General features: G+C 33.6%; 1 protein-coding gene across 45 annotated transcripts in view; it reads left to right on the top strand.

Moving 5' to 3' along the window:
* Positions 1-13141, top strand: part of LOC141454744 (uncharacterized) — a 405562-nt gene that overhangs the window by 352214 nt on the left and 40207 nt on the right. For 28 of the 45 annotated variants that reach the window (XM_074129573.1, XM_074129531.1, XM_074129474.1 and 25 more), the window contains one exon: positions 12585-12641. In XM_074129573.1, coding sequence (XP_073985674.1) covers positions 12585-12641 — 57 coding nt within the window. Of the gene's footprint in view, positions 1-12584; positions 12642-12860; positions 12963-13141 lie in introns of all 45 variants that reach the window. The other 17 variants (XM_074129370.1, XM_074129376.1, XM_074129350.1 and 14 more) reach the window with 1 other exon arrangement.

The following is a 13141-nucleotide window of genomic DNA, read 5'->3' as shown; positions in this document are numbered from 1 at the left end:
GGAAGAAAATAAAAAAAAGTGCCAGCGAGATAGTGCTAGCTAGTGGAGGTGTGTATGTGTTAGATTTCAAAAATATATGCCACTTTATGTACGTAAGTGCGATAGTGGAATGTTGCATACCGGGACAGGATACGGCTCAAATATATCATACATTATGTATTTTTTTGTATACTTATATAACTATATTTGTGATTAAACGTATTTTCTTTCGACTATTCATTTATTTTTTTAAAAATATTTGCTTTTAGCTATCAGTTTTTTCTTATATTTTTGTGATTCTGCTTTAATTTTAATCTTTTATCAGCTAGTGGAAAATATGCGGTTTAAAAAAGAATGGTATAGGTTGTTGAATCCGTAAACTGTTACCTGAAGCGTGTTCCGCTCAACCATAAACTGCCATCCCGTGAAATCCACATCAACTTCCTCCACACAAAGCCCCTACTTGAAGACTGAAAACCTCCATCGAAATCCCAATTTATTTTCATTTATTACTAACTAGGCGCCAGTACAAGCGCACATGTGGCTAATTAGCTGAAAAATGGTTTAATGCGAAAATGTTTATTAGGTTTTCTCTCAAAATGTCTGGGAAATGCTGGAGAGTGACATGAGTGAGTTGCATTAGAGATGATAGAATCCTCGTTTTTCCGACTTCCAAGTTCTTGCTAGAACTTTTATTAGAGAACCTGGATAAGTTGTTTATCATCTGCAGGGAGCAGGGCACCAGTAAGCGGCATAATAGATCTGTTCTAGATTCACTATCAGGCTATCACTTGGAAAGCGATAGTGCATAGTTCGGGAGATAGACGTGTCTTTAATAGACGAATCTATGTTTAGTTTCTAAATTAATCAGCACATTCTCACTCCATAATTCTTCAGGTAATTTCCTAATTTAGTATATTCATATAATATCTATATGATAAGAGAACGATGAAAGATGTTCTTTCAGCTAATTAGCCACATGTGCGCTTGTACTGGCGCCTAGTTAGTATGCGGCAAGCCCAATGTTCCCGCCACCGCCACTCGCCAACTTATTCCCGCTTTTTCTTCGCTAACAAGCCGTACCCTCTAACTCTACCTCCGAATATATCTCTTTTCACAAACTTTCTTTTTTATATTTATCCCTTGGGAAAATGAAGTCCCTTATTATCTTCCTAACTCCTCCCTTTGCTTAATAAAAAGGTAAAGTATTTAGTGTGTATGAAGTGTGGCATGTGTGTTTGAACAGAAATGTTCCCAAATAGTCGTCTGTAGATCAAAACAATTGACAGTATATTGTAACGGAATAACCTTCCTATCCACGTATCAGGTGGCAGAACAATATCCCCAAACTTTTAAAGGAAGCCCTGAAAAATGACTCTACCCTAGGTCTTTCATTTTTTAAAAGAACATTCACAATACACTCTACAATAAAATTTAGATAGAGCAAAGGGATTTATCTATTTATTTATTAATGCATTGGCTTTATGATTTGGGGATTGAGAAACCTTAAGTATTCAATCCCAATCAATTGATGGATATACATTTCCAATGAGTATATTTAGATGTGTTAACCTCAAGCGTTGTAGTATAAGAGTATAATAACCTTAAAAGTTAAAACTTTATTAGGATGAAAAATTAATGCCAGTTTCAGTCATTATAAACTTTATTCTGCCGAGCTTTCGACCTTCCATGAACAGACAATACAGAAGACACACCAACCCTCTAATGATGTAAAACAGTATATTGTAAATTAGCCCTGAAGATGACCTAGTCCCTAGGTCGAAAGCTCGGTATAATAGAGTTTATAATGACTGAAACTGGCAATAATTTTTCATCCTATTGAAACTGTGATTCAGTCACCAAAAATAATTAACAGTAATTAAAACTTCACGATGGTTTTAATTTTTAATTTGGGTAGATCTCAAAAAATCGATTTACGGCAATCATAGATTCTTCGCTTAGCTAATATGCCATTTGGCCATTAGCGGTGATTTTAGCTTTACATATTTTAGATTTTCCTTATTTAGACAATATTTCTCGTCTATAAATGCGCAAATTCTGTGTAAATAGTGAAGTATATGTTGACTACTTTCAATTACCCTAAGTGCTCATACTGCCTTGCTTATTTTCATAAAAGATAATTGATGTGGGTGATTTGAAGGATCAGTAGATTAGATTATCAGGGTGGGACTTATGCCACACGGCACCGCAGCCAAAAGAGGCTTATTGTGCCATCCCCTTTGGATCTAGTATACGAAACCTCCCCTACTAAAGAGGTTGAGGACTTTCCCTACTAGTTCTTTTTGCGCTACTATCTTTTTTGGCCTCAAAGAGCCAATGGTTTCATATCACTCGATTGTAACGCAATGATCAGCCAGTAAGAGGCCGTTTCCTCCTCATCCTGACACAATCTGCACAACCGCTTCGAGCTAATAAGCCCCCTCCTTGTACAGATGACTATGCCCTATCTGTACTGTATAAATGTATTGGATTGTAACAGTATATGTTGCTCATGTTCATATTAGGCTAGGATACCCGCAGGGACGCTAGCACCCTGAAGAAGTGACTAATCCACTTCTCCCCTACGGGGTGAAGGACCAGTAAAATAAATCAAAAGTTCAATTAATGATCCATCTCGAAAGTTTTATAACCTGGTTGGTAAACTCTGGTCTTGAAAGAAAACTTGGTTTTATTACTCCCAAGTTTATCTTAAATTTTCCATTTTATTTTGTTGAAATAACCTTTTCTTCCATTCACTTCCTCTATACATATGACCGTTCGCTTTCAGTTCTGTTGATGTAGAGTAGCTTTCCTTGATGTAAAATTTTAATGTAAGTAATTCATTGAGAGGTTTTCCAATTTTAGCATATTATCTAGCTGTCTTGTTGATATTCTGCTTGAGTGAATAAAGTCCAATTTGATAAAGAGCTTAGTAAAATCTATTGAAACAGCCCTGTTCTATATGAGAGCCAGTTCGTCAGCGTAACAGCTGTTCCACTCTTGACTAAAGCAATATTCATGTAATCTGGCAGCAAGCGAGCGTTCTTCATTCAATTTGTTGTTGCCTTAACTTTTATATCTCATCATAGAAAAGTGCCGGCTCTTCGACTCCTCCAAATTGTGCTCCAACCAACTTCACTTTCCCACCCCTCGCACTCCAACCATCTTAAACTTCTACATTTAGCTGCACCCACTTTATCAATCTTTTTTTAGTAATTCTTACAAATTTAATAAATTAATGGATTAGCTTCTCGCCAAGTTCTACTAAAACTTTGCAGCAGGCAACTTAAGTCTAATATTAGTCACACATTCTCCAGGAAACCAGCGAAATTCAATTTTATTGAAAAATCCTTGAGTCATTTTCTTAAAAATGTCAAAAACTCTTAATCCTACGTCATAAAGTCACCATTCGATTTAAACCTGATTTTTAGAGATCATATTTTGAACCTAGAATATCAATTTCAGTTAAGAATCTTTTCCCATTTGAAAATACTAGGCTCATTATACCTTTCTTCCATATGGAAGTAATTATATGTCAAGAATTACTTTATTTTTGTTATTTTGTACTTCATTTTTTTGTGTTGTCCTTATTTCTTTGTATCTTTATCTGATTTTAGGTATAATAAGAATGTACAAACCTCTTTCTATAGACCACAATCTTAAGCAAATAAATAAATAAAATAAGTGCCTCAAAGGGAACACCACATATGTGTAGTTTCCCCACGAAATTACTTGCTCAAGTAATTGGCAGTCACAAAGACTAGCCTACCGGAAAAACTAGACGTCCCTAAACATAGCTTAGTTATTTTTCACGGAAAACTTTAAAAAAATATTATGTTATTTTTGTGATAAAAACTTCTATTAACTCATAGTCATGCGCGAGATTATAAAAATATTTTTTTTTTTTGCGTTTATTTTTGCTACAATCAGCGCGTTAGCGCTATAAGTAACAGTGATAACAGGGTAACAACAAATAACAGAAGAATACGAGTGGAGAAGTTACCCAGTGGTAACACTCCAAAACAGGCTATTAGTCGCTCTCTTCACTTGAGAGGAGATCACGAGGCCACTGTCTCTTAAGGCGTCTTGTCGGGTTGTCAGGAAGAGTTCTAGAAGACCTTACTTCTACAGGATCATTTCTGCAGTAAGTGGTCGATTGCAAATAATGTATAAAAATAAATAAGTTATAATTTCGGTTACATCATTTTCTACAAATTTTAAATGTTAATAAATAATTTAATTCTAGCTAATGGTGTGTTGGGCTAGAATTTACTTGAAAAAGGCACTTTAGGGAAAAGCATTGAGCTTTACCCAAGAGCCGCTCTCCAGCATCAAGAGTCTGATTAAAAGGACGGGTCTGGAGGGTGAGCTTTTTAGAGTGAGGGAAGCCACAATAGATCCAAAGGGGTCGCAGTGGCGTAGGCCTTGAGGCCGCCCTAGTTTAATCTATCTAATTATCTAGGGAAAAGCATAACCATCCCTCTTTCCTTAGAAGTGCCCTAAAATTCATGAGTGAGAAAAAGGAGCGATTTTGGTGGAGTAGTGTATTAGTTCTTTTTTATTGCCTATTTTTTCAGGCGGACTTTACGCCCATGCACCAATTAGGTATCGTGAACGGAGGCGACTAGCTAACATACTTTACTGTAAATTTCTCATATTAACCATTAAATAAAATCCAAGGCCTAAGACCGGGAATCGAACCCAGTACCACAATACATATTAGCTTTACAGGTCTCGCCTCTAACCGCTCGGCTACAGAGGCGCCTAGTTTATGCTTTGTATTAATGTGCCATTTTACTATAAATTTATGGTCCTACTTGCTAAAAGATTCAGCGTTTAAAGGGAATTGCGCAATCGTATATGCTGTTTTATAATCTAAATAGAAGGTCATTCTAGTGCTTTGCATAACCTGTAAATTTACAATACTTTCAGATCTTTGAATGTCTGCCTTAGTTCAGTGCTTCCAATTCTTTAACAGCTTTACGTTGTCCCGAGAAAAGATTATATCCATTTCATAGTACAGATTTGTATATCCATCTTGACTGGGGTAGATGTTGCGATCTCTTAAACAACTGTTCTAATGTTTCAAAACGTAGATTAATTAAATAATATACTTCTTATAAATGTCTATAAAACTATATGTCAAGAGAAATGGGATTTTAGAACCATTTCATTACAAGAATTAGTTTTAGTAAATTTAGTAGGACTATTAGTTCCGGAGAAAAGGCTATAGAGTCTGGTTTGAAGGGTAAGAGATTAATAAATAACATTTCGGTGCCGGATGGACAAGTGTGTCTGAGAGTGTAGGTACTCGTAATTATGGTTGCCCAATCCAATTTCACCCTACATGCCCGTTCAAATAACATTTACTGTAAATGGTTCGTGAAATTTACATTTACACCAATCGAATTGTACCACCCACAATAGTCTGCCAATGTAATTTAGCTTCACTTAATCCTCGGTCTTATTTTTAATGCGTTAAGAAAGCGATTATTTTCATCTTGTAATTCGCTATCGTTATGTTGGTAGTATCTCTTTAACGATATTTGTAATAGAAAATTATGTGCGACTAATTGATTATTGAACATGGCTCTGGGTTCGATTCCCGGTCTTAGGCCTTGGATTTTATTTAATGGTTAAGAAAAAATTGCAGTACAGTATGTTTGCTAGTCGCCTCTGACATTGGCACCTAATTTGGCAATTAGACGTAAAGCCCACCTGGAAAGATAGGTATTACTCTATTAGGTTATCTTTTAGACAAAGATGATTAAGTTTAATGAATTAATGAAATTATTGGGGTTTCAGGTAAACCAGTTTAATACTATGTAAGATATACATGTATCTCAGGTAATCTTATTAAAAATCTAAAATCTGTTTTAAGGCAATCTCTTTTCTGTCCGATAAACCGATAATTGAATCATTTCAAATTAGGATGTACCCCCAGCATCATGTTTTGTAATCGCACTAGAATGATGTGGGTTCACTTCCCCTTTTAAAGACCATCGACTTTCAAGTTTCATCGATTCTCATTTTACTGCCCCGCACAGAAGCTTTTTTTATGTTAAAAAGAATGCAAAAATTATATCTTCTCTTTTTTAGTGATTTTTTTGCAAAAATTGTTATAGTTTTGGTTGAAACTATTAATAAAAATAGAACTGTTTATTAGTCTTATATAATTTAAAACATTAATTGTAATCTTTAAGTGACAGTTCGTAGAGTACTAAGGAAGACCCTTTTGGGAGATGGCCCTCTCCCCTATGTCTGTACTAGGTAAAGATTCCACAGTCTGAGACTCGCTGGTAACTATTTTGTATTTGTTTAAAAAAAAAATTGTTACTAGTAAATTATGTGCTTCCGACGCCCCCGTTCGTGATACATAATTTAGTTGTTAGACGTTTAGCCAACCAGAAAAGTAAATAGCTGTTTAACAAGAAAGCTTCATATAATTTAGAGTGAATAGACTAGCACTTTATCAATGATTGCAGACTAAAATTATAATATTAGGCAGCTCGCTAATAATTCCTTCAGTGAACTGTCACATCCTTTTACTGGTTACTTGGTGAAAGAGTGAGAATTAAAACCATAATGGTTATCTGTAACTTAACCTCGGCATCCAAAAAGAAACTCCTAGTAATACCCTGAAATTCGCTGAAAATAGGCAAAACTTCATTACGAAATTAATTGTTAAATTATTTTCTGTAAATGCTGTGTAAAGACTGGATCATCTTTTCCATTAAATCCAAATTTGTAACGATTGTAAATATAAGTAGCGGAAGAAGTTCTAATTTAAATTGGAATTCATTAAAACTAAATTGCTGAGATTTATCAAAATTGTTACCCAGTTAAATTGTCTGTAATTATTTTAAATGAAATAATGGGGAAGTTAGACGAAATACATTTGTTCATGTGTTTGTAGTTTAAAGTTCTTGCTTGACGTTCATCTTTGTATGTTTCTGTTTGTTATCAATTAGGCTACAGAAGTTTTTAGACAATCTAATGGATGTAAGAACACCTTTAGCATTAACTCAACTACGTCAAGAACTTGGGTTAGAGCAACTTCCTTCTTTACTCTTTATTCCGCTTAATGGTTCCGCTTTATTCTTACTTCCTATTTGCTTTCAGCATGTTCCATGCCTAGTTTGCCAAGTTTAGATGGCAAATGTAAGTTTACCATTGCCCTGACTCAACACTTTTAACATTCATACATACAACTCTTTGTTAATTGAAAAATGGTATTGATGTAAACGAAATTCACTGCAACTTTAAAGATCATTTTGGCTTCCTAAATTGTCGATGTTTGTGCACAGAATGTGGGTGATTGTATGGTGTTAATTGTACAGCTGCGTGTGGCGGAATGAAGGAAAAAACCGTAATCTGCTTAGATGTGAATGAGGAAAATTAAGACCGCCATTTTGTGATAAATTCTGAAAACAATAAATTTGACAGTATGGAACTATTCTACTTGCAAAAATCCTAATTCCAGAAATTTAAAACGGTCACAATATTTGCTTGTACTAAGGAAGATAAAAATACAGAAATAATGGTTTTTTACAATTTCTCTTAATAGAACCATGATTCATCTTTATTGATCATGTTGGAGTCGGGAAATATAGCAGCCGATCACGCAGATCTTACTGGCGGCTGCAGGTTGTCCACAGTTAGGCTATCCTTTACTCCTGTGGGGTCACTTTTTTACTAAACATTCCTATTTTTGGGGTCCTGATTGTTGTAGACCTCCAGGAAATGCTCAGCCTCTTCTAGAACTGATCATAATTCATGCTTCTTTTTTTTCATTTACTTTATTTTCACCATCTTGTAAATGAGAAAATAGATTTACCTTCAATATTTTGTATTTTCTTTGTTCCTGAATTAAATTAATTTAAAAGTATTTCCTGTATTATATTTTCCATATAATATAAAGTTTTCCCACTTTTTCCATACTTGCGCTGTTTTTGATAAAACTTAAGTAAATTTCATATTCATATTATTGAACTTGAAATTCTTCATATTTGATGATACAGACTTGATTCCCTGCACTGAATTTTCGTTGTTAATTACCACAGCTAAATTTAAAGCAATAAGTTCGAAATCTTTAACATAATATTCAGGTACTGTTTTTTATTATTTTACCTGATAATCTAACGACCAAATTCAGCTGAGGATTTCCGGAAAACAGAATACTAAGCTAAGGCTCTAATAATTCCTTATATTTAAATAAAAACTGAAAAATAGAACTGCAAAGTTTGCTGCTAGTTTATTTATTATTATTATTAATTATTGCTATTAGTTAGTGAGACCTAGAAAAGGCGAGTGAATAAAATTACCTGTTAGCGTGATCACGACGGAACTGAGGATAAATTACTGGTTGCAACAATCTGTATTTTAACCATTATTTAAAAAAACCTAGTCAAGCTTAATTATGGCTTCAAATTTTTGGTTTTGTAATCTAATTTTCTTAATTATTATTGTTACTCTTTTGATAATATAATTTCTTTCTGTTACTTATAATGTATGATAAGTTTCGACATCATTCTCAGATTATCAAAACTGAAAATAAGTTCTTAGGAGTAGAGAGCTATTATTTTTTTAGCTACCGATAGGAGGGTGCGCGTTTGTGAATCAAATGTCTCTTAAACAAAAAAATGGTAAGTTTAAGTTACTTTGATTAAAGGTTAAAGTCCAAATTGTTAACAATGAAACAAAAAATCTGTTCTCTAAAGTAAGACTTCCAATTGGGGGAATGTTCTTTAATCTTGAAATATTACCATCACATTTAACATTGCTTCTTTGTAAATAAGTTTGTATGATCTTACAAGCTTACCTATATTTCTCTCTTGAAGTAAACTTAGTCGAATTTTCCGGAAAAAGTGTTATACATAGATATCCATGACTAGGAATATATAGTCTAGGCTATCATTGAAGCAATATCCTAGAAAGTCACGAAATAATAGAAAAATATGAAGTCGCTTTTCATCATTTATTTTCCTATAGAAAAGAAAAAAGGATATCTGTAAGTTATAGTGTTCATATTTACATTTAGAAAATATGAATATAGTGAACCAATTAAAAGAAAACTAATTGAAGTGAGCAATACTAGACTTTCCATCCAATTTGGTGTAATTCGTGGTACCCTTGTGATAATCTCTTATCACCTGATGTAAGAATGAGAGATAAGAGAAAGTAGATTAAAAAAAAAGGCGATTGTCACTTAGAAAGAAAATCTCACAGAAGATGGTATTTGGTCGATTCTGGTCCGACCCGACTTCCACTGGAGATAAGATAATAATTCAGTAGTTTTATTTACAGTGAACAGTCCGCAAGTTGATATTGGATTTCTCGCTGGTACTTTCAAAAGACAAGTGGCATCTTAGGCAAAAGGATGCGATACCCATACTCAGAGATTAGTATAATTTTGTTTTTGTATAATCAAACCTAACTTTGTGTGAGTGTTTCCAGAATATAGAGGGGAGTGGTCTTCTCCTCTGCCGCTATCTGCTCTCCTCGCTAGCGTTTTCTGTCTTCTCTCCTCCTCTCTTCCCTCTTCTTATTTCTCTTGAATCCTCCTTAGATGGTTTAGAATATATTAAATATTTCTTCGTTTCCTTTTTTGTTTTAACTCCACCTTCACCGTCTTTTTATAATCTTCTTCTTTATTCTTTTTGTACAACAAGATAAAACAAATTTAAGTGCAAATTATAAACCCTTATTTATTCTGTTTCAACGTTTTCATTCATTGTGCTAGTTTATTACATTAATGTTAAATTTTCACCGAATAACCAGGTTTTTCACAACCTCAGATTAAGAGCGTTGTAAGAGCATTTACGGGGGAAATCTGAAATGTTTACAATAAGGATTTGTTACAATTAAAAAATATTTTGGGGGGAAGTTGGTCGTCTTATGGACGACTTTTCCGGCCTAACAACCCTTAGTACGGACACCTCCAACTTTTCTGAAATGCACATAAGACACAGATATGTAGGTGACGTCTCTTCAACCGCAACTTATTTAGCCCATTTAATACTATTGTCCGGTAAGACAGTTGTAAAAGGGTTGTTCGTCAACAAGTGCACGAAAAAGCGTAACGTTGAAAAACAAAACCCAACTTTGACAATTTTTTTCTCTTTTACTATAAAGTATAAAATAACTATTACATCCTAGAGAATCAATACTGTGTACTAGGGCTTGTATTGAAATCGTAGATTCCATTTCATTTATTTAAATCTGTCAATCGGTGATTGAGTACTGGGAGAACATAATTTGGGCCTCGCTTACTAGCAAGTTTTGCGACCAATTCCATTTTTAAAGATTCACTGGAATCGAATATTCACTGGAAATGCAAGAGATCCCCCAATCAGAAAAAGTGTTGATTTTTTTAAAAAAAAATTATCTGAAAAAGTTCTGCTTAAACAAACCTCCACAAGAATGGAGCATCCAAAGAAGTTCAAAGTACGTGATTTCAATCTAGATCTGACGTCACTGAACTCTATTTGATGTTGTTCAAGAACCCTTGGGATCTCTCTGTTACTATGTCACTTTATCTATCTGACCCAGATCATACTCCAGATCCTTTTACAGTATCACCGCTTATAGTTGCCGCCGCTTCTTTGTCAAGCTAGTTTATTATATTGAAGTATAGTCTTCTACTTTCAAACATTAGAATAACTTCTCAGTTTTGTTTACGTTTTCTTCTAGCCCAGACAAATTAGGATTTAACCTTGGAATGGCAGATAATAAGTTATAAACTTGTATATATTATCTTTGTTTAGGCATTTTATAAGTTAGCTCAAAAGTCTCATAGAATTTCCAGTGTACACGTCACCAGAAATCAGTGGCCAAACGTCACAAAAATAATTTGTTGTAAAAATCTTCTTTCCTTTGCCCTAAATAACATTCGAAGCTATTCCATTTTATTGCTCTTTTAACCAATCAGAAATTCATTCTTATGGAGTGTTCAAGTGATTTAACTGTTACAATAGTAATAATGTAGACATAGAGATTACGTCAGTATTCTAATGAGTAGACTCATTGCATTCACTAGATAAATTCTACTTCTTATCCAGTCGACATAGAGACCCGTAATTTATTATTATCATCATTTTGAATTCAGTTCAGTATTCCTCGCAATCTTGAATAGTTAAGCCAATTTATATATCGTAAGCTAAATTCAAAATAATAGCTTTCTTTCATCGCTTAGCCACATTCAAGGGAATAATTACATCAATGGTGTATTCATTCCCGGCATCTAGTTTTTGAAAGTAAATTAATTCATTCATAGAGATTGCAGTAACAATTTTTAGAAATAATAATATAGTGTGTTCTCTTGGGTAGAATATCTTGGCAACACTGGCTGTTCTCGAATAGTATTTATTCCTTACTTCCTCTTGCTTGTCTTTTCATTCTCATCAATGTTCACTTGAGTTTTCTGTTTTGAAATTGTTAGTCGAAAAGAAAGATAATTAATTGTTGCCATCTCTTTTGATCTACAAAACTATGTCTGATTGACTTTACGATTCGTCTAGCGTTCATTATATTGTAACTTTCTTGTCACCTTCACCGCCCACGTCTTCATTATCTTTGAAGAGTTGTTCTCAATCAGTTTTAAACAATTAATTATTTATATTCGTAACTGGTTAATTAATCAATAACAGAAATAATTTTTTTGTTTTCTCATTTTATAATTATGTTGTAGGGGGATCTATCAAATTTGGCACTTGAATTATCATATATTTTGATTAGTTGAATCTGTAGACTTTTTATCCCTTTAGAAATTATTGTATCGTTTATCTGGAGAAACAGTAAAACATGGTGACATAAGCTTCATAATGAAAATATAATTTTCTTCAAATAGCTGAAATCTAATTTCTGAAAAAATCCTGACAAAGTTAAAAGCATTAAGCAATTGCAACAAAGAGTTATTACTTTATATTCAGATCTAAGTGTCGGCTTGCTTAAACACTCAGAAGAAGAAATAACTAGACGATACAATTGTGTTATTTTGCGAACTTAGTTCGGCTTATCAAGTTAAAGTTTCTCAAGACGACCAGCTGTCAGTTGGAAGTAAGTCGTAAAAATATCTTGAGCTAAAAGCAAACAAACAATGTTTCTCATTTTAAATTCGTTATATTTCTCTGGAAGCAAGTGCTTGAAATTAGAACTTTGAACGTGCTTGAAATCAGAAAGACTGTTGTAAATGATGGTAAGGAGCTGTCATTGTATCGACATTCGTGAGTTTCTCTGAAAACAATCAGTGAGAATGGCGAGAGTAAACATTTTGCTCTCAATCTTTGTTAAATTGCACAGACCTAACGAAATAGAAAGCGAATGTGTATAAAGTAAAATAAAACAAAAAATTGATTTTATACCATTTCTTTGAGATTAATGGAAGAGATGTAAGTTCGTATTTCCCTTATAAATCGGAGATAGACTTGTGAGTGATTCTATGATGGTTTTACGGGGAGTAACCATGAAATGAAAGCAAGTTCCCCCGTGGCAAAAACTCTGATTTTATTAGTTATAATTCTGTTACGATTCTTTCTTCCAAAATTATGCTTAAAAATAAGGATGTCTTATGATCATAACTAATATATATTGTGTTTCATTTACAGCGGGTGCCACTCCTGTCGACCCTAAGCAGAACGGAAAGCCAGCCACTGTTAAACAAGGTAGTTGATTGTTTCATCCTTTACTTTTACCTTAGTACATACCTACAAAAAACTATTTCACTAATAAATTAGTGAGTGAAATGAACGATTGTTGATGAAATATTATATTTTGGTGTATATATTTATTGTTTGGAATTATTAATTTTAAAATAGAACTATGCAAAGAACTTATAAATTTATATTTCATTTGAGATTGAATAATAAAATTAAATGGATTAGATTGGTGGGGTATCGCACCAGATTCATCCTCAGATATGTCTGCCTTGCAACGTCATTCTACCCAGACCGTCCGCCATCGTTCTTTGCAGCATCAATTTGATGGTAAAAATTACAGTGAATCATGTGTCTTCTGTGCACACGGGATTCCATTAATTGCCAGTTTTCTCTAACCATTTTTAATTTTTTTTTAATACTATTTTTTTTTGGTTTATTACATTTCTTATTGGTTGATTTGTTGTGTGAGTTCTACAATTTTATTATTTGAAATTTGAAGTAAATGT

This window comes from Rhodnius prolixus, unplaced genomic scaffold, assembly GCF_049639745.1.
Source record: "Rhodnius prolixus isolate KJV_2025 unplaced genomic scaffold, Rpr scaffold_1, whole genome shotgun sequence".
NCBI lineage: Eukaryota > Metazoa > Arthropoda > Insecta > Hemiptera > Reduviidae > Rhodnius > Rhodnius prolixus.
Note: the sequence above shows the minus strand (reverse complement) of the source record. Positions and strands in the feature narration are given on the sequence as shown.